At 39.4% G+C, this 21,822-nt stretch overlaps 1 protein-coding gene across 1 annotated transcript in view; it reads left to right on the top strand.

Annotated features, from left to right (window-relative positions):
• LOC143483329 (receptor-type tyrosine-protein phosphatase mu-like) overlaps positions 1–21,822 on the top strand; it is a 120,810-nt gene that overhangs the window by 138 nt on the left and 98,850 nt on the right. Inside the window, 2 exon segments of the mRNA XM_076982172.1 lie at positions 229–303; positions 706–721. Coding sequence (XP_076838287.1) covers positions 229–303; positions 706–721 — 91 coding nt within the window.

The following is a 21,822-nucleotide window of genomic DNA, read 5'->3' as shown; positions in this document are numbered from 1 at the left end:
TCTGTACCACGCACCAGGCGTGAACTGCGCAGGTTTCTAGGTATGGCTGGTTACTATCGCGCTTTTTGCAAAAACTTTTCTGTTGTCGTCCTCCCCTTGACTGACCTGCTTCGCGCTAATGTTGAGTACAGGTGGTCCGATGACTGTCAGAACGCATTCGAAGGTCTCAAAAGTGTGTTGTGTAGTGCTCCTGTGTTGGCTGCTCCTGATTTTTCCCACCCTTTTAAGCTGGATGTGGACGCTTGTGATTCGGGAGCCGGTGCAGTATTGCTCCAAGAGAACAGTCAAGGAATTGACCATCCGGTGTGTTTTTATTCCAAAAAGTTCAACAAATACCAGCGGAACTACAGTACAATTGAAAAGGAAACCCTGGCATTGCTTCTTGCCCTTCAACATTTTGAGGTTTATTTGAATTGTCATTCCTCACCTACCATTGTGTATACAGACCATAACCCTTTGGTTTTTCTATCCCGTATGCGCAACAAAAATCAACGCTTGATGCGCTGGGCATTATTGGTGCAGCCTTTTCATATTGTCCTTCGACACAAAAAGGGCTCAGATAACATTATCGCCGATGCCTTGTCCAGGTCACTGGCTCCCTAGTTTTTTTGGTGGGGGGGTGTTATGGCAGTTGGGCTGGTTATTGTTTTGTGCGTGTTCTTCTCTCTTTGTCTTTTTTCCTCCTATTCCCTTCCCCAAATCCAGGTGGAGCTGTGCCCAGGTGTGGCTGCTGTGGGTGGAGTCAGTCCCTCAGAAGTATAAAGGTGGAGGATCCAGGAAGTGGGAGAGAGAGGGGGAAAATGATGTGAATGGGTTGCCCGGAATGTTGGCCGTGTGTGTGTGTGTGTGTGTGTGTGTGTGTGTGTGTGTGTGTGTGTGTGTGTGTGTGTGTGTGTGTGCACTAGAGGGTTGAGACAGTGCTCTTTGCTAGATGCCTTTTACAACTTGGCTTGTATATGTTCGTTTGTAACTATGTTGGGGTTTTTTTTGTTATCTTTTATGTGGACTGTAAACACCTATGGCTGGAAGGGGGTAAGCGCCAGTTCTGATTTTCTCCTGGTTTTGGCTAAGTTAGGGAGCCAGGCTGGGTTCTTGTCTTTTTGTTGATTTCTTTTTTTGTAGGTAAAGTCAGGTTTGGGTTGGAGTTAGTGTTGGGTTCTGTTTGTTGTGTTGGCCTTGCTTATCCCCTGGAGAAACGGCCTGCTATTCTTTTGTTGGTTTGGTGCAAGTCGGTTGGACAAATACACTGAATGAATCCATGCGGGGTCTCTGTGGTTTTTCTTTTGTTAGCCAAACACCCACTTCCACCTCATCGCCTAGACTGACTTGTAACAACGTTAGAGAACATTAACCGTCAGTGCGCATATCGAACTGTCAGACAGGCACTGTGCAAAATGTCAAAAATATTTTAAATAAAATATGCCTGCCTGAAAATATAAAAAAATAGCAAAACAGCAAAAAAATATATGGAAAGGTTCAAGTAACGGGGTTTAAAAGCAAACAACAACAAAAAATGTTTATATGCCTACTTGCCGAGACACACCGCGACGAGACGAGATGACATGACCAAAAGGACAAACGGCTGAACTGTTTTTTTTTTTTTTTTTTTTTTTTTTTTGCCTTACCCGTTTTAAATGGTATGCCATGTTGGTTGTTGTTGTGCGAAATGAAAGACGTTGATGACATAACTTGCACTTTACTTTGTTTGATTCATCTTTATCTTTTTCAAAATACTTTTGAAGTTTTTTAGTAACCATTATAATCTCGGCAGATGCTGCGCGTATTCTGTAGCGTGTTCAGCTCCGCTCGTTTGGATTGTGCAACTGCAGGGTGTGATTTATTAATGTGTAGTATGGAAGATGCCTATTGTTAATGCGCAAACATCATTTTAAAATATTTATTAACACAAATTAGGATTATTTTATTTGACAAAAGTCTATATATAACGAAAACAAAGACATTTCATGTAACAACTAATGCTTAGCAGCATCCTTGGGCACCTCCATGCAGTTAGAATGGTACATTCGACTATGACGTTCATAGTCGACTAGGGGTATAGTCGACTATAGTCGAATCAGCGACTATTGCAGGTCACCCCTACTACATTTCACATCATGACATGATAAGGCAATGAAAAATGTTATTAAAGATGGAAACCGTTACGGTATGGCGGGCCCCCTACTGGTCACCTCCGTCTACAGCGGCAGTTGTGGTGTTGTTGTGGTTGTTGTGTTCGTCCCTCAGGTGGGAGGAGCCCACGATCCGTTTCACCTGAGGGTCATTTGTTTGTCTATATATGTCTTGTCTTTGTACCAGTTGACCGCTGGTCATTATATCCTTCATTTGGATCAAGTCACGGGTTTTTGGTTTGCGCACTTTTTCTATTAAACCATACATTTTCCTTGAGACTTGGCGTGATCGCTTCCTTTTTGTTTCGCTCACCCTGCCCGTCACAGAAACTTTGTCACATTTCAGGAATAAACAACAGTAGATTTCTTGAATATCAACAATTGAAATCCATCATTCAAGAGAGATTTAATCAACTGAATGTTTAAATCTTTGTACTCCTAAATTATTATCAAAAATGTATAAATTATTGTTAAAATTTGATGACTCAAATCTCCCTTCCGATAGCCAAATGGGAACGAGGCCTTTTTAACAATGCAGTAGAGCTGGGCGATATGGCCCCCCAAAAAAATCTTCGATAATTTTTTTAAAAATCCGATTTTCAATTTTAATAGATTTTTTTTCCTCTACTAAAAAACTACAGATGATAAAGGAATGGTTAAAAAAGTTTTAATTTATTTTTCACTTAAGTTTCCCCTTTGGGGTTAAAGTGCAACCAGAAACAAGCAAAAAACAATTGTAAACAAATGAGAACATCCAGTAACTTTTAGAAGGCTTTCTCCAACATAGTTTAAGCAGACACAATGCACCCTCAAACTTAAAATAAAAAATAAACAAACACACCCTCAAAAAATAAATAGATAATATAGCCGCAAGCGGCAATTGGCGGGTTCACACACGAATAGGCCTCTTGGCCTCAATAGGCAGAGGCCCAAAAGGTCCTTTAGACCCCAAAATGTGAAAAGAAGCTGTTTGAGTGGAAAAAATGCACAAATAAATCAATGTGCAAAAAAAGGTTCAATTGGGGCACTAAAGGCCCAAAGGATCAAAATAATATGTATTGGCAAAATTATTCAGATCACAGAACTAAATCACATGCTGAGATCAGCTTTATGTGTGTTTGTGTGGTGTTTCATGTGAGAAATAGTTTTCAGTCAGTTCTGGTGTTTGGCCACTAGATGGAGCCCATGTACTATCATACTGATATCTCATTAATCTCAGTAATGCAATATGACATGTTGGTGAATTAAAAGGTTCATTTCTGGTTAGGCAGTGCACTTTTTGTTATGAGATGTAATTGCAATGTTATAGACCTCATTGATCTGAATCATACAAGCCCCATTACTTGTCTGTATTCTGCATAACAAGATTGCTGCACGAGTTTTTATGATTTCTTAGGTTTTTGGGTACTGTAGCGCCCCCGACAGGCCAATTTAAACCAAACTTGGCCAACCTCACAAGGACTTCAGGAAATAAAAGCCTTTCAAATTGGGAGTTGATCACTTACATGGTTTATGAGTTATAGCAATAAAGGTCATTTATGGCATGGCCACAATGATATAATGGGAAAATGGACCAATCAGAAAAATAAAAATCCAAAATTTTTTAAATCACTTTTTACCAACAGAGTCTACTGATTATGCTCATAGCAATTTTTCCATAATTGGATCAAATTCCTATGACTAGTTTGTAAATAGCTATTTTCAAACAATTGATGAATGTGACAAAAGTATGCATTTTTTAACAGGACTTGTAATTGCAAAGTTGTCAGGTTTACTGCAAGGAATAAAAAGAAACAAGTTGCATGTTCCTAAGTGAAAATTTGGAGGAGTTATGCATGATTTTCACAAATAGCGCCACCTAGTGGCCAAATGTTTCAAAACTGCACAGCATGACACATAGTCCTGAGATATGCACAGTGGTGAGGTTTCATGTTGTTTGGCCAATGGTAAGTCTGTCAAATGGCCAATTAATTCAAATAAAAATTAATTGGCTCATGGCGGCCATGTTTTTTGAGTGATGATGTCATCATTGTGTGTCTTGATATCACTTGGGCCCCTGATGATGCCTGTAAAGTTTTGGCTTGATGTGACTAATGGTTTCTGAGATACAGTTTTTCCCATGTTATAGCGCCCCCTATAGGACAATCGTGGCCAGCTTTGACCTATGACCTCGGAGTCATGTGCCCTAACAACTGTTAAAATTTTATGAAGATCGGTCAAAGCGTTGCTGAGATATGGCTGTTTAAGTAAATTTGGCCACGCCTTGGAGCTATTGATTGACATGTGACAACCAGACTGTATGCAAATCTCAAAATGTTTTTAAGCAACTTTGATAATGAGATTCTCCTGAATATTTTGACACCAAGATTGTGGTAATCCGATGAAAAACCAGGGACTAGTATAAAAAAGTAGGTTTTGCATATTATGCAAATTAGCAAAAAATCTAAGTAGGCGGAGCTTAATGGTTCTTGAGGCTTTTTTGTTTGGCTTGAGCCAAGGAATCCATCAGAAGTGGAATTTTGTTTCTAGGCCCTACGGTTTGGGAGATATGGACCAAAACGCAAAATGGTGCGCTATAGCGCCACCATCAGGCCAATGTGGGTCCCTGTCTCTATTTCTCTCATTGCACACCTGCTGCACCTTGCTGGCAAGTTTGGTCTTTCTGGGCCTTACGGTCTAGGCTGCAGTATGCGTTTTACAGGGGGAAAAATAATAATAAATATAGCCGCAAGCGGCAATTGGCGGGTTCACACACGAATAGGCCACTTGGCTTCAATAGGCAATAGACCCAATAGGTCCTTTAGACCCAAAAGAAGCTGTTTGAGTGGAAAAAATGCACAAATAAATCAATGTGCAAAAAAATGTTCAATTGGGGCTCTAAAGGCCCAAAAGGATCAAAATAATTTGTATTGGCAAAATGATTCAAATCACAGAACTAAATCACATGCTGAGATCAGCTTTGTGTGTGTGTTTGTGTGGTATTTCATGTGAGAAATAGTTTTCAGTCCGTTCCGATGTTTGGCCACTAGATGGAGCCCAAGTACTACCATACTGATATCTCATTAATCTCAGTAATGCAATATGACATTTTGGTGAATTAAAAGGTTCATTTCTGGTCAGGCAGTGCACTTTTTGTTATAAGATGCAATTGCAATGTTATAGAACTTATTGATCTGGATCATACAAGACCAATTACTTGTCTGTATTCTGCATAACAAGATTGCAGCATGAGTTTTTATGTTTTCTTAGGTTTTTGGGTACTGTAGCGCCCCCGACAGGCCAATTTGAACCAAACTTAGCATACCTCACAAGGACTTCAGGATATAAAAGCCTTTCAAATTGGGAATTGATTGCATACATGGTTTATGAGTTATAGCAATATAGGTCATATATGGCATGGCCACAATGATATAATGGGAAAATGGACCAATCAGAAAAATAAAAATCCAACATTTTTTTACTCAGTTTTTACCTACAGAGTCTACTGATTATGCTCATAGCAATTTTTCCATAATTGGATCAAATTCCTATGACTAGTTTGTAAATAGCTATTTTCAAACAATAGATGAATGTGACAAAAGTATGCATTTTTTAATAGGACTTGTAATTGCAAAGTTGTCAGGTCTACTGCAAGGAATAAAAAGAAACAAGTTGCATGTTCCTAAGTGAAAATTTGGAGGAGTTATGCATGATTTTCACAAATAGCGCCAACTAGTGGCCAAATGTTTCAAAACTGCACAGCATGACACATAGTCCTGAGATATGCAAAGTGGTGAGGTTTGATGTTGTTTGGCCAATGGTAAGTTTGTCAAATGGCCAATTAATTCAAATAAAAATTAATTGGCTCATGGCGGCCATGTTTTTTGAGTGATGATGTCATCATTGTGTGTCTTGATATCACTTGGGGCCCTGATGATGCCTGTAAAGTTTTGGCTTGATGTGACTAATGGTTTCTGAGAAACAGTTTTTCCCATGTTATAGCGCCCCCTATTGGACAATCGTGGCCAGCTTTGACCTGTGACCTCGGAGTCATGTGCCCTAACAACTGTTAAAATTTTATGAAGATCGGTCAAAGCGTTCCTGAGATATGGCTGTTTAAGTAAATTTGGCCACGCCTCGGAGCTATTGATTGACATGTGACAGCCAGACTATATGCAAATCTCAAAATGTTTTTAAGCAACTTTGATAATGAGATTCTCCTGAATATTTTGACACCAAGGATGTGGTGATCCGATAAAAAACCAGGGACTAGTATAAAAAAGTAGGTTTTGCATATTATGCAAATTAGCAAAAAATCTAAGTAGGCGGAGCTTAATGGTTCTTGAGGCTTTTTTGTTTGGCTTGAGCCAAGGAATCCATCAGAAGTGGAATTTTGTTTCTAGGCCCTACGGTTTGGGAGATATGGACCAAAACGCAAAATGGTGCGCTATAGCGCCACCATCAGGCCAATGTGGGTCCCTGTCTCTATTTCTCTCATTGCACACCTGCTGCACCTTGGTGCCAAGTTTGGTCTTTCTGGGCCTTACGGTTTAGGCTGCAGTATGCGTTTTACAGGGGGAAAAATAATAATAAATATAGCCGCAAGCGGCAATTGGCGGGTTCACACACGAATAGGCCACTTGGCTTCAATAGGCAATAGACCCAATAGGTCCTTTAGACCCAAAAGAAGCTGTTTGAGTGGAAAAAATGCACAAATAAATCAATGTGCAAAAAAATGTTCAATTGGGGCACTAAAGGCCGAAAAGGATCAAAATAATGTGTATTGGCAAAATGATTCAGATCACAGAACTAAATCACATGCTGAGATCAGCTTTGTGTGTGTTTGTGTGGTGTTTCATGTGAGCAATAGTTTTCAGTCAGTTTCGGTGTTTGGCCACTAGATGGAGCCCAAGTACCATCATACTGATATCTCATTTTTATCAGTAATGCAATGACATTTTGGTGAATTAAAAGGTTCATTTCTGGTCAGGCAGTGCACTTTTTGTTATAAGATGCAATTGCAATGTTATAGAACTTATTGATCTGGATCATACAAGACCAATTACTTGTCTGTATTCTGCATAACAAGATTGCAGCATGAGTTTTTATGTTTTCTTAGGTTTTTGGGTACTGTAGCGCCCCCGACAGGCCAATTTGAACCAAACTTGGCATACCTCACAAGGACTTCCCGATATAAAAGCCTTTCAAATTGGGAGTTGATTGCATACATGGTTTATGAGTTATAGCAATATAGGTCATATATGGCATGGCCACAATGATATAATGGGAAAATGGACCAATCAGATAAATAGAAATCCATTATTTTTTTAATCAGTTTTTACCTACAGAGTCTACTGATTATGCTCATAGCAATTTTTCCATAATTGGATCAAATTCCTATGACTAGTTTGTAAATAGCTATTTTCAAACAATAGATGAATGTGACAAAAGTATGCATTTTTTAATAGGACTTGTAATTGCAAAGTTGTCAGGTCTACTGCAAGGAATAAAAAGAAACAAGTTGCATGTTCCTAAGTGAAAATTTGGAGGAGTTATGCATGATTTTCACAAATAGCGCCACCTTGTGGCCAAATGTTTTAAAACTGCACAGCATGACACATAGTCCTGAGATATGCACAGTGGTAAGGTTTCATGTTGTTTGGCCAATGGTAAGTCTGTCAAATGGCCAATTAATTCAAATAAAAATTAATTGGCTCATGGCGGCCATGTTTTTTGAGTGATGATGGCATCATTGTGTGTCTTGATATCACTTGGGCCCCTGATGATGCCTGTAAAGTTTTGGCTTGATGTGACTAACGGTTTCTGAGATACAGTTTTTCCCATGTTATAGCGCCCCCTATTGGACAATCGTGGCCAGCTTTGACCTATGACCTCGGAGTCATGTGCCCTAACAACTGTTAAAATTTTATGAAGATCGGTCAAAGCGTTGCTGAGATATGGCTGTTTAAGTAAATTTGGCCACGCCTCGGAGCTATTGATTGACATGTGACAACCAGACTGTATGCAAATCTCAAAATGTTTTTAAGCAACTTTGATAATGAGATTCTCCTGAATATTTTGACACCAAGGTTGTGGTGATCGGATGAAAAACCAGGGACTAGTACAAAAAAGTAGGTTTTGCATATTATGCAAATTAGCAAAAAATCTAAGTAGGCGGAGCTTAATGGTTCTTGAGGCTTTTTTGTTTGGCTTGAGCCAAGGAATCCATCAGAAGTGGAATTTTGTTTCTAGGCCCTACGGTTTGGGAGATATGGACCTAAACGCAAAATGGTGCGCTATAGCGCCACCATCAGGCCAATGTGGGTCTCTGTGCTTTGGCACGGTCTCGCAAAGAGACTACACCATTCTGCCAAGTTTGGTGTCTCTGGGCCTTACGGTCTAGGCTGCAGTATGCGTTTTATGCGGAGAAAAATAATAATAATAATAATAATAAGAAAGAAAAAACCCGACAATTACAATAGGTTTCCCACACTACGTGTGTGAACCCTAAATATAGCCGCAAGCGGCAATTGGCGGGTTCACACACGAATAGGCTTCTTGGCCTCAATAGGCAGAGGCCCAAAAGGTCCTTTAGACCCTAAATGTGAAAAAAAGCTGTTTGAGTGGAAAAAATGCACAAATAAATCAATGTGCAAATAAAGGTTCAATTGGGGCACTAAAGGGCCAAAAGGATCAAAATAATGTGTATTGGCAAAATAATTCAGATCACAGAACTAAATCACATGCTGAGATCAGCTTTGTGTGTGTTTGTGTGGTATTTCATGTGAGCAATAGTTTTCAGTCAGAATATGGCCACTAGATGGAGGCCAAGTACTACCATACTGATATCTCATTAATCTCAGTAATGAAATAGGACATTTTGGTGACTTAAAGGTTAATTTCTGGTCAGGCAGTGTACTTTATTTAAAAAAAAGAGATTCAGTTGAGGCAGTAAAGACACAAAAGGTTCAAAATAAATTGTATTGGCAAAATGATTTAGATCACAGAACTAAATCACATGCTGAGATCAGCTTTGTGTGTGTGTTTGTGTGGTATTTCATGTGAGAAATAGTTTTCAGTCCGTTTCGATGTTTGGCCACTAGATGGAGCCCAAGTACTACCATACTGATATCTCATTAATCTCAGTAATGCAATATGACATTTTGGTGAATTAAAAGGTTCATTTCTGGTCAGGCAGTGCACTTTTTGTTATAAGATGCAATTGCAATGTTATAGAACTTATTGATCTGGATCATACAAGACCAATTACTTGTCTGTATTCTGCATAACAAGATTGCAGCATGAGTTTTTATGTTTTCTTAGGTTTTTGGGTACTGTAGCGCCCCCGACAGGCCAATTTGAACCAAACTTGGCATACCTCACAAGGACTTCAGGATATAAAAGCCTTTCAAATTGGGAGTTGATTGCATACATGGTTTATGAGTTATAGCAATATAGGTCATATATGGCATGGCCACAATGATATAATGGGAAAATGGACCAATCAGATAAATAAAAATCGAACATTTTTTTAATCAGTTTTTACCTACAGAGTCTACTGATTATGCTCATAGCAATTTTTCCATAATTGGATCAAATTCCTATGACTAGTTTGTAAATAGCTATTTTCAAACAATAGATGAATGTGACAAAAGTATGCATTTTTTAATAGGACTTGTAATTGCAAAGTTGTCAGGTCTACTGCAAGGAATAAAAAGAAACAAGTTGCATGTTCCTAAGTGAAAATTTGGAGGAGTTATGCATGATTTTCACAAATAGCGCCACCTAGTGGCCAAATGTTTTAAAACTGCACAGCATGACACATAGTCCTGGGATATGCACAGTGGTGAGGTTTCATGTTGTTTGGCCAATGGTAAGTCTGTCAAATGGCCAATTAATTCAAATAAAAATTAATTGGCTCATGGCGGCCATGTTTTTTGAGTGATGATGTCATCATTGTGTGTCTTGATATCACTTGGGCCCCTGATGATGCCTGTAAAGTTTTGGCTTGATGTGACTTATGGTTTCTGAGATACAGTTTTTCCCATGTTATAGCGCCCCCTATTGGACAATCGTGGCCAGCTTTGACGTATGACCTCGTAGTCATGTGCCCTAACAACTGTTAAAATTTTATGAAGATCCGTCAAAGCGTTGCTGAGATATGGCTGTTTAAGTAAATTTGGCCACGCCTTGGAGCTATTGATTGACATGTGACAACCAGACTGTATGCAAATCTCAAAATGTTTTTAAGCAACTTTGATAATGAGATTCTCCTGAATATTTTGACACCAAGGTTGTGGTGATCCGATGAAAAACCAAGGAGTAGTAGGAAAAAGTAGGTTTTGCATATTATGCAAATTAGCAAAAAATCTAAGTAGGCGGAGCTTAATGGTTCTTGAGGCTTTTTTGTTTGTCTGGAGCCAGGGAATCCACCTGAAGTGGAATTTTGTTTCTAGGACCTAAGGGGTGGGAGATATGGACCAAAACGCAAAAGGCTGCGCTATAGCGCCACCATCAGGCCAATGTGGGTGTCTGTACTTTAGCACGGTCTCGCAAAGAGACTACACCATTCTGCCAAGTTTGGTGTCTCTGGGCCTTACGGTCTAGGCTGCAGTATGCGTTTTATGCGGAGAAAAATAATAATAATAATAATAAATATAGCCGCAAGCGGCAATTGGCGGGTTCACACACGAATAGGCCTCTTGGGCTCTATAGGCAAAAAGAAACCCATAAGGTCCTTTAGACCTAAAAGTGAAAAGAAGCTGTTTCAGTGGAAAAAAGGCATAATTACATCAATGTGCAAAAAAAGGTTCAATTGAGGCACTAAAAGCCCAAAAGGATCAAAATAATCTGTATTTGCGTTTTATTTTTTAGAGAGGCCTGTGTTTTTGTGAGTGCATGTGAAAGAGAGAGGGGTGGAGGCATCGCCATTGGGTTGTTCGAAGGACGGGGGAGTCTGGAGGGAGTGGAGGAAGGGAGGGCACTCTGCGTGTGTGAGAATGGCCAGCGTGCGTGGTTTAGCAGTTCTCTGCTTAGGCCCTACAGTGTGGGAGATATTGCCAAAATGATTCAGATGTGTGTGGGTGTGTAGATGAACATACCATATCTGTTTCATGTGTATGTACTTATGTTAAGCCTGTGAAATGGCCAAAACCAATTAATTGGTGAATGGTGGCCATGTTTTTTAAGTGATGATGTCATCAATGTGTGCCTTGATACCACTTGGGCCCCTGATGATGCATGTAAAGTTTTGTCTTAATATGACTAATGGTTTCTGAGAAACAGTTTTTCCCATGTTATAGCGCCCCCTATTGGACAATCGTGGCCAGCTTTGACCTGTGACCTCTGAGTCATGTGCCCTAACAACTGATAAATTTTTATAAAGATTGGTCAAAGCGTTGCTGAGATATAGCTGTTTAAGTAAATTTGGCCACGCCTCGGAGCTATTGATTGACATGTGACAACCAGACTGTATGCAAATCTCAAAATGTTTTTAAGCAACTTTGATAATGAGATTCTCCTGAATATTTTGACACCAAGGTTGTGGTGATCCGATGAAAAACCAGGGACTAGTATAAAAAAGTAGGTTTTGCATATTATGCAAATTAGCAAAAAATCTAAGTAGGCGGAGCTTAATGGTTCTTGAGGCTTTTTTGTTTGTCTGGAGCCAAGGAATGCACCTGAAGTGGAATTTTGTTTCTAGGACCTACGGTGTGGGAGATATGGACCAAAACGCAAAATGGTGCGCTATAGCGCCACCATCAGGCCAATATGGGTCTCTGTACTTGTGCTCGGTCTTGCAAAGAGACTACACCTTTCTGCCAAGTTTCATGGTTGTAGGATGTATGCCGTAGGCTGTAGTTACAGTTTTAGATTATTATCTAAGCAATTATAATTGCCAATATAGCCGCAAGCGGCAATTGGCGGGTTCACACACGAATAGGCCACTTGGCTTCAATAGGCAATAGACCCAATAGGTCCTTTAGACCCAAAAGAAGCTGTTTGAGTGGAAAAAATGCACAAATAAATCAATGTGCAAAAAAATTTTCAATTGGGGCACTAAAGGCCCAAAAGGATCAAAATAATGTGTATTGGCAAAATGATTCAAATCACAGAACTAAATCACATGCTGAGATCAGCTTTGTGTGTGTGTTTGTGTGGTATTTCATGTGAGAAATAGTTTTCAGTCCGTTCCGATGTTTGGCCACTAGATGGAGCCCAAGTACTACCATACTGATATCTCATTAATCTCAGTAATGCAATATGACATTTTGGTGAATTAAAAGGTTCATTTCTGGTCAGGCAGTGCACTTTTTGTTATAAGTTGCAATTGCAATGTTATAGAACTTATTGATCTGGATCATACAAGACCAATTACTTGTCTGTATTCTGCATAACAAGATTGCAGCATGAGTTTTTATGTTTTCTTAGGTTTTTGGGTACTGTAGCGCCCCCGACAGGCCAATTTGAACCAAACTTGGCATACCTCACAAGGACTTCAGGATATAAAAGCCTTTCAAATTGGGAGTTGATTGCATACATGGTTTATGAGTTATAGCAATATAGGTCATATATGGCATGGCCACAATGATATAATGCAAAAATGGACCAATCAGAAAAATAAAAATCCAACATTTTTTTAATTACTCTTTACCTACAGAGTCTACTGATTATGCTCATAGCAATTTTCCCATAATTGGATCAAATTCCTATGACTAGTTTGTAAATAGCTATTTTCAAACAATTGATGAATGTGACAAAAGTATGCATTTTTTAATAGGACTTGTAATTGCAAAGTTGTCAGGTCTACTGCAAGGAATAAAAAGAAACAAGTTGCATGTTCCTAAGTGAAAATTTGGAGGAGTTATGCATGATTTTCACAAATAGCGCCACCTAGTGGCCAAATGTTTCAAAACTGCACAGCATGACACATAGTCCTGAGATAAGCACAGTGGTAAGGTTTCATGTTGTTTGGCCAATGGTAAGTCTGTCAAATGGCCAATTAATTCAAATAAAAATTAATTGGCTCATGGCGGCCATGTTTTTTGAGTGATGATGTCATCATTGTGTGTCTTGATATCACTTGGGCCCCTGATGATGCCTGTAAAGTTTTGGCTTGATGTGACTAATGGTTTCTGAGATACAGTTTTTCCCATGTTATAGCGCCCCCTATTGGACAATCGTGGCCAGCTTTGACCTATGGCCTCGGAGTCATGTGCCCTAACAACGGTTAAAATTTTATGAAGATCCGTCAAAGCGTTGCTGAGATATGGCTGTTTAAGTAAATTTGACCACGCCTTGGAGCTATTGATTGACATGTGACAACCAGACTGTATGCAAATCTCAAAATGTTTTTAAGCAACTTTGATAATGAGATTCTCCTGAATATTTTGACACCAAGGTTGTGGTGATCCGATGAAAAACCAGGGACTAGTATAAAAAAGTAGGTTTTGCATATTATGCAAATTAGCAAAAAATCTAAGTAGGCGGAGCTTAATGGTTCTTGAGGCTTTTTTGTTTGGTTTGAGCCAAGGAATGCACCTGAAGTGGAATTTTGTGTCTAGGCCCTACGGTTTGGGAGATATGGACCAAAACGCAAAATGGTGCGCTATAGCGCCACCATCAGGCCAATGTGGGTCTCTGTGCTTTGGCACGGTCTCGCAAAGAGACTACACCATTCTGCCAAGTTTGGTGTCTCTGGGCCTTACGGTCTAGGCTGCAGTATGCGTTTTATGCGGAGAAAAATAATAATAATAATAAATATAGCCGCAAGCGGCAATTGGCGGGTTCACACACGAATAGGCCACTTGGCTTCAATAGGCAATAGACCCAATAGGTCCTTTAGACCCAAAAGAAGCTGTTTGAGTGGAAAAAATGCACAAATAAATCAATGTGCAAAAAAATGTTCAATTGGGGCACTAAAGGCCCAAAAGGATCAAAATAATGTGTATTGGCAAAATGATTCAAATCACAGAACTAAATCACATGCTGAGATCAGCTTTGTGTGTGTTTTTGTGTGGTGTTTCATGTGAGCAATAGTTTTCAGTTCGTTTCAATGTATGGCCACTAGATGGAGCCCAAGTACTACCATACTGATATTTCATTAATCTCAGTAATGCAATATGACATTTTGGTGAATTAAAAGGTTCATTTCTGGTCAGGCAGTGCACTTTTTGTTATAAGATGCAATTGCAATGTTATATAACTTATTGATCTGGATCATACAAGACCAATTACTTGTCTGTATTCTGCATAACAAGATTGCAGCATGAGTTTTTATGTTTTCTTAGTTTTTTGGGTACTGTAGCGCCCCCGACAGGCCAATTTGAACCAAACTTGGCATGCCTCACAAGGACTTCAGGATATAAAAGCCTTTCAAATTGGGAGTTGATTGCATACATGGTTTATGAGTTATAGCAATATAGGTCATATATGGCATGGCCACAATGATATAATGGGAAAATGGACCAATCAGAAAAATAAAAATCCAAAATTTTTTTAATCACTTTTTACCTACAGAGTCTACTGATTATGCTCATAGCAATTTTGCCATAATTGGATCAAATTCCTATGACTAGTTCTTAAAGAGCTATTTTCAAACAATTGATGAATGTGACAAAAGTATGCATTTTTTAATAGGACTTGTAATTGCAAAGTTGTCAGGTCTACTGCAAGGAATAAAAAGAAACAAGTTGCATGTTCCTAAGTGAAAATTTGGAGGAGTTATGCATGATTTTCACAAATAGCGCCACCTAGTGGCCAAATGTTTTAAAACTGCACAGCATGACACATAGTCCTGGGATATGCACAGTGGTGAGGTTTCATGTTGTTTGGCCAATGGTAAGTCTGTCAAATGGCCAATTAATTCAAATAAAAATTAATTGGCTCATGGCGGCCATGTTTTTTGAGTGATGATGTCATCATTGTGTGTCTTGATATCACTTGGGCCCCTGATGATGCCTGTAAAGTTTTGGCTTGATATGACTAATGGTTTCTGAGATACAGTTTTTCCCATGTTATAGCGCCCCCTATTGGACAATCGTGGCCAGCTTTGACGTATGACCTCGTAGTCATGTGCCCTAACAACGGTTAAAATTTTATGAAGATCGGTCAAAGCGTTGCTGAGATATGGCTGTTTAAGTAAATTTAGCCACGCCTTGGAGCTATTGATTGACATGTGACAACCAGACTGTATGCAAATCTCAAAATGTTTTTAAGCAACTTTGATAATGAGACTCTCCTGAATATTTTGACACCAAGGTTGTGGTGATCGGATGAAAAACCAGGGACTAGTATAAAAAAGTAGGTTTTGCATATTATGCAAATTAGCAAAAAATCTAAGTAGGCGGAGCTTAATGGTTCTTGAGGCTTTTTTGTTTGGATTGAGCCAAGGAATCCATCAGAAGTGGAATTTTGTTTCTAGGCCCTACGGTTTGGGAGATATGGACCAAAACGCAAAATGGTGCGCTATAGCGCCACCATCAGGCCAATGTGGGTCTCTGTGCTTTAGCACGGTCTCGCAAAGAGACTACACCATCCTGCCAAGTTTGGTCTCCCTGGGCCTTACGGTCTAGGCTGCAGTATGCGTTTTATCAGTAGAAAAATAATAATAAATATAGCCGCAAGCGGCGATTACGGGGTCCAAGCTGAGGTTTGGCAAGAATTTGCACCCACTGGCACAACATTATGTAAAGCTTTATGAAATGTACATGAAAGTATATGAAGCACGTTCGTGAATGAAGTACCTGCTCAAAAAACAGAATCGAAATGGCAGCTTTTTAAACTTATGGTGGAATACTACCCAACGTGGGATTCGAACCCCCGTTGTCCACGTGCATTGTGGCTGGGAGCACATTGCTCTACCCATTGAGCTAATGGGTCTGACTGGATTACAGGCTCAACTCTAACTCTTTTGAGGAAAAGAATGACCTTTGATCTGCATGCATGTTCAGCATAGAAAATGAAAATATTCACAGTACAACCATTTGTGGATGGATTTGGCACAAACTTGGCAGATATCACCTCAGTGGTCTTCTGAATGTGTCTGTCCATTTTCATAACAATCAGACATTATATAGGGGAGTTTTTGAAATATGCAGTTCATATGTCATGACGGTACCATTGTGATGCATAAGAAAAATATTAAATTGCAAGAATCTTAGAATTTGTTCCACCAGTTTTGTATTTCACATGCTGCTGGATATTATAATATGTGATTTGAGGTGATGGAGTGAAAATCCTAGGACTAGTATGAAAAGTGTAAATTATATGTATTGGATTATACACAAAAATCTGTACTTTTTTGCAAAGCACTTGCAATTACAAAGTTGTTAGTGATTTTGCATAGAATCATATGAGATCATGATTGTCCTTCTACATGAAAGCATGTAGGAGTAATTCAGGAATTTCTAGTATAGCGCCACCTAGTGGTGCAATTCCCGTCATACTTTGATATGTATTAGAGGGTGTGTAGATGAACATAATATGTGAGTTTCATGTTGATTGGCATATGATAAGCTTGTGAAAGGTGTACTGAAAGCTGATTGGTCGATAGCGGCGGCCATATTGGACATATGATGGTGCAGGTCAAGGACCTGTGTCATAGGTGCAGATAGATGATGCGTACCAAGTTTGGAGTTATTTGGCCAATCGGTGTGGGCAGGAGAGTTTTTTGGCCGTTATAGCGCCACCTAGGTGTGCATGTCTGCCAAAATGTATGTGCCGGTCTAGACACCCAATAGGTACATGTGTGTGAAATTTGGTGTAAATCTGTCAAAGCATGCCTGAGATACAGCAGAATATGTGCATTTTTGGCGAAGGATTTTTCGACCTTTGACTTGTGAGGCATGTGGCCACGCCCATGTGCAGAAATGTGCACTTTGGCTCCATAACAATTAAAGTTCAGACTCTTGTGAGCGCCTGGATACCACATATGTGCATGTATGTGAAAAATCCAGGGACTAGTACGCGCTCAAAAATGTGTGTGTATTTGCATATTATGCAAATTAGCTCGACATGTAAGGGGCGGAGCATATAGCTTCAATGGAACTTTTTTTAGATGAGCTCATGCCTGATCAGATGCAGTTTGAATTTTATCTCTAGGACATACGGTGTAGGAGAAACACCTGTGTAAACTTTTTCATGCGATTTTGTGCGCTATAGCGCCACCTATGGTCGGATCGGGCTGGCGTGTTGCGCCTGAGTAGCGGAGAGGAGTACTACAAGTTGGCCAAAGGAGAAGTCTGTAGGACTTACGGTTTAGGCTGCACGACGCGTTTTAGCGGAGAAAAAGAATAATAATAATAATAATAATAATAATAATAATAATAATCAGAACAATTACAATAGGGTTCCAGCACCGCTGGTGCTTGGACCCCTAAATATAGCCGCAAGCGGCAATTGGCGGGTTCACACACGAATAGGCCTCTTGGCCTCAATAGGCAGAGGCCCAAAAGGTCCTTTAGACCCTAAATGTGAAAAGAAGCTATTTGAGTGGAAAAAAATGCACAAATAAATCAATGTGCAAAAAAAGGTTCAATTAGGGCACTAAAGGCCCAAAAGGATCAAAATAATGTGTATTGGGAAATTGAGTCAGATCACAGAACTAAATCACAATGCTGAGATCAGCTTTGTGTGTGTTTGTGTGGTGTTTCATGTAATAGTTTTCAGTCAGTTCCGGAATATGGCCACTAGATGGAGGCCAAGTACTACCATACTGATATCTCATTAATCTCAGTAATGAAATAGGACATTTTGGTGACTTAAAGGTTAATTTCTGGTCAGACAGTGTACTTTATTAAAAAAAAAAAAAGATTCAGTTGAGGCAGTAAAGACACAAAAGGTTCAAAATAAATTGTATTGGCAAAATGATTTAGATCACAGAACTAAATCACATGCTGAGATCAGCTTTGTGTGTGTGTTTGTGTGGTATTTCATGTGAGAAATAGTTTTCAGTCCATTTCGATGTTTGGCCACTAGATGGAGCCCAAGTACTACCATACTGATATCTCATTAATCTCAGTAATGCAATATGACATTTTGGTGAATTAAAAGGTTCATTTCTGGTCAGGCAGTGCACTTTTTGTTATAAGATGCAATTGCAATGTTATAGAACTTATTGATCTGGATCATACAAGACCAATTACTTGTCTGTATTCTGCATAACAAGATTGCAGCATGAGTTTTTATGTTTTCTTAGGTTTTTGGGTACTGTAGCGCCCCCGACAGGCCAATTTGAACCAAACTTGGCATACCTCACAAGGACATCAGGATATAAAAGCCTTTCAAATTGGGAGTTGATTGCATACATGGTTTATGAGTTATAGCAATATAGGTCATATATGGCATGGCCACAATGATATAATGGGGAAATGGACCAATCAGATAAATAAAAATCCAACATTTTTTTAATCAGTTTTTACCTACAGAGTCTACTGATTATGCTCATAGCAATTTTTCCATAATTGGATCAAATTCCTATGACTAGTTTGTAAATAGCTATTTTCAAACAATAGATGAATGTGACAAAAGTATGCATTTTTTAATAGGACTTGTAATTGCAAAGTTGTCAGGTCTACTGCAAGGAATAAAAAGAAACAAGTTGCATGTTCCTAAGTGAAAATTTGGAGGAGTTATGCATGATTTTCACAAATAGCGCCACCTAGTGGCCAAATGTTTTAAAACTGCACAGCATGACACATAGTCCTGGGATATGCACAGTGGTGAGGTTTCATGTTGTTTGGCCAATGGTAAGTCTGTCAAATGGCCAATTAATTCAAATAAAAATTAATTGGCTCATGGCGGCCATGTTTTTTGAGTGATGATGTCATCATTGTGTGTCTTGATATCACTTGGGCCCCTGATGATGCCTGTAAAGTTTTGGCTTGATGTGACTAACGGTTTCTGAGATACAGTTTTTCCCATGTTATAGCGCCCCCTATTGGACAATCGTGGCCAGCTTTGACCTATGACCTCGGAGTCATGTGCCCTAACAACTGTTAAAATTTTATGAAGATCCGTCAAAGCGTTGCTGAGATATGGCTGTTTAAGTAAATTTGGCCACGCCTTGGAGCTATTGATTGACATGTGACAACCAGACTGTATGCAAATCTCAAAATGTTTTTAAGCATCTTTGATAATGAGATTCTCCTGAATATTTTGACACCAAGGTTGTGGTGATCCGATGAAAAACCAGGGACTAGTATAAAAAAGTAGGTTTTGCATATTATGCAAATTAGCAAAAAATCTAAGTAGGCGGAGCTTAATGGTTCTTGAGGCTTTTTTGTTTGTCTGAAGCCAAGGAATGCACCTGAAGTGGAATTTTGTGTCTAGGCCCTACGGTTTGGGAGATATGGACCAAAACGCAAAATGGTGCGCTATAGCGCCACCATCAGGCCAATGTGGGTCCCTGTCTCTATTTCTCTCATTGCACACCTGCTGCACCTTGCTGGCAAGTTTGGTCTTTCTGGGCCTTACGGTCTAGGCTGCAGTATGCGTTTTACAGGGGGAAAAATAATAATAAATATAGCCGCAAGCGGCAATTGGCGGGTTCACACACGAATAGGCCTCTTGGGCTCTATAGGCAAAAATAAACCCATAAGGTCCTTTAGACCTAAAAGTGAAAAGAAGCTGTTTCAGTGGAAAAAAGGCATAATTACATCAATGTGCAAAAAAAGGTTCAATTGAGGCACTAAAAGCCCAAAAGGATCAAAATAATGTGTATTTGCGTTTTATTTTTTAGAGAGGCCTGTGTTTTTGTGAGTGCATGTGAAAGAGAGAGGGGTGGAGGCATCGCCATTGGGTTGTTCGAAGGACGGGGGAGTCTGGAGGGAGTGGAGGAAGGGAGGGCACTCTGCGTGTGTGAGAATGGCCAGCGTGCGTGGTTTAGCAGTTCTCTGCTTAGGCCCTACAGTGTGGGAGATATTGCCAAAATGATTCAGATGTGTGTGGGTGTGTAGATGAACATACCATATCTGTTTCATGTGTATGTACTTATGTTAAGCCTGTGAAATGGCCAAAACCAATTAATTGGTGAATGGTGGCCATGTTTTTTAAGTGATGATGTCATCAATGTGTGCCTTGATACCACTTGGGCCCCTGATGATGCATGTAAAGTTTTGTCTTAATATGACTAATGGTTTCTGAAAAACAGTTTTTCCCATGTTATAGCGCCCCCTATTGGACAATTGTGGCCAGCTTTGACCTGTGACCTCTGAGTCATGTGCCCTAACAACTGATAAATTTTTATAAAGATTGGTCAAAGCGTTGCTAAGATATAGCTGTTTAAGTAAATTTGGCCACGCCTCGGAGCTATTGATTGACATGTGACAACCAGACTGTATGCAAATCTCAAAATGTTTTTAAGCAACTTTGATAATGAGATTCTCCTGAATATTTTGACACCAAGGTTGTGGTGATCCGATGAAAAACCAGGGACTAGTACAAAAAAGTAGGTTTTGCATATTATGCAAATTAGCAAAAAATCTAAGTAGGCGGAGCTTAATAGTTCAAATTTATTTTTTATTTGCCTTGACCCAAGGAATCCAACAGAAGTGGAATTTTGTTTCTAGGCCCTACGTTGTGGGAGATATGGACCAAAACGCAAAATGCTGCGCTATAGCGCCACCATCAGGCCAATGTGGGTCCCTGTCTCTATTTCTCTCATTGCACACCTGCTGCACCTTGTTGCCAAGTTTGGTCTTTCTGGGCCTTACTGTCTAGGCTGCAGTATGCGTTTTACAGGGGGAAAAATAATAATAAGAAAAACTTCAGCAATTACAATAGGTTTCCCACACTGTGTGTGTGAACCCTAATAATAAGAAAGAAAAAACCCGACAATTACAATAGGTTTCCCACACTACGTGTGTGAACCCTAATAATAAATATAGCCGCAAGCGGCAATTGGCGGGTTCACACACGAATAGGCCACTTGGCTTCAATAGGCAATAGACCCAATAGGTCCTTTAGACCCAAAAGAAGCTGTTTGAGTGGAAAAAATGCACAAATAAATCAATGTGCAAAAAAAGGTTCAATTGGGGCACTAAAGGCCCAAAAGGATCAAAATAATGTGTATTGGGAAATTGAGTCAGATCACAGAACTAAATCACATGCTGAGATCAGCTTTGTGTGTGTGTTTGTGTGGTGTTTCATGTGAGCAATAGTTTTCAGTCCGTTCCGATGTTTGGCCACTAGATGGAGCCCAAGTACTACCATACTGATATCTCATTAATCTCAGTAATGCAATATGACATTTTGGTGAATTAAAAGGTTCATTTCTGGTCAGGCAGTGCACTTTTTGTTATAAGATGCAATTGCAATGTTATAGAACTTATTGATCTGGATCATACAAGACCAATTACTTGTCTGTATTCTGCATAACAAGATTGCAGCATGAGTTTATATGTTTTCTTAGGTTTTTGGGTACTGTAGCGCCCCCGACAGGCCAATTTGAACCAAACTTGGCAGACCTCACAAGGACTTCAGGATATAAAAGCCTTTCAAATTGGGAGTTGATTGCATACATGCTTTATGAGTTATAGCAATATAGGTCATATATGGCATGGCCACAATGATATAATGGGAAAATGGACCAATCAGAAAAATAAAAATCCAACATTTTTTTAATCACTTTTTATCATCAGAGTCTACTGATTATGCTCATAGCAATTTTTCCATAATTGGATCAAATTCCTATGACTAGTTTGTAAATAGCTAT

Source organism: Brachyhypopomus gauderio, chromosome 19 (genome assembly GCF_052324685.1).
Source record: "Brachyhypopomus gauderio isolate BG-103 chromosome 19, BGAUD_0.2, whole genome shotgun sequence".
NCBI classification, from domain to species: domain Eukaryota; kingdom Metazoa; phylum Chordata; class Actinopteri; order Gymnotiformes; family Hypopomidae; genus Brachyhypopomus; species Brachyhypopomus gauderio.
This window is presented reverse-complemented; position numbering and strand designations above follow the sequence as displayed.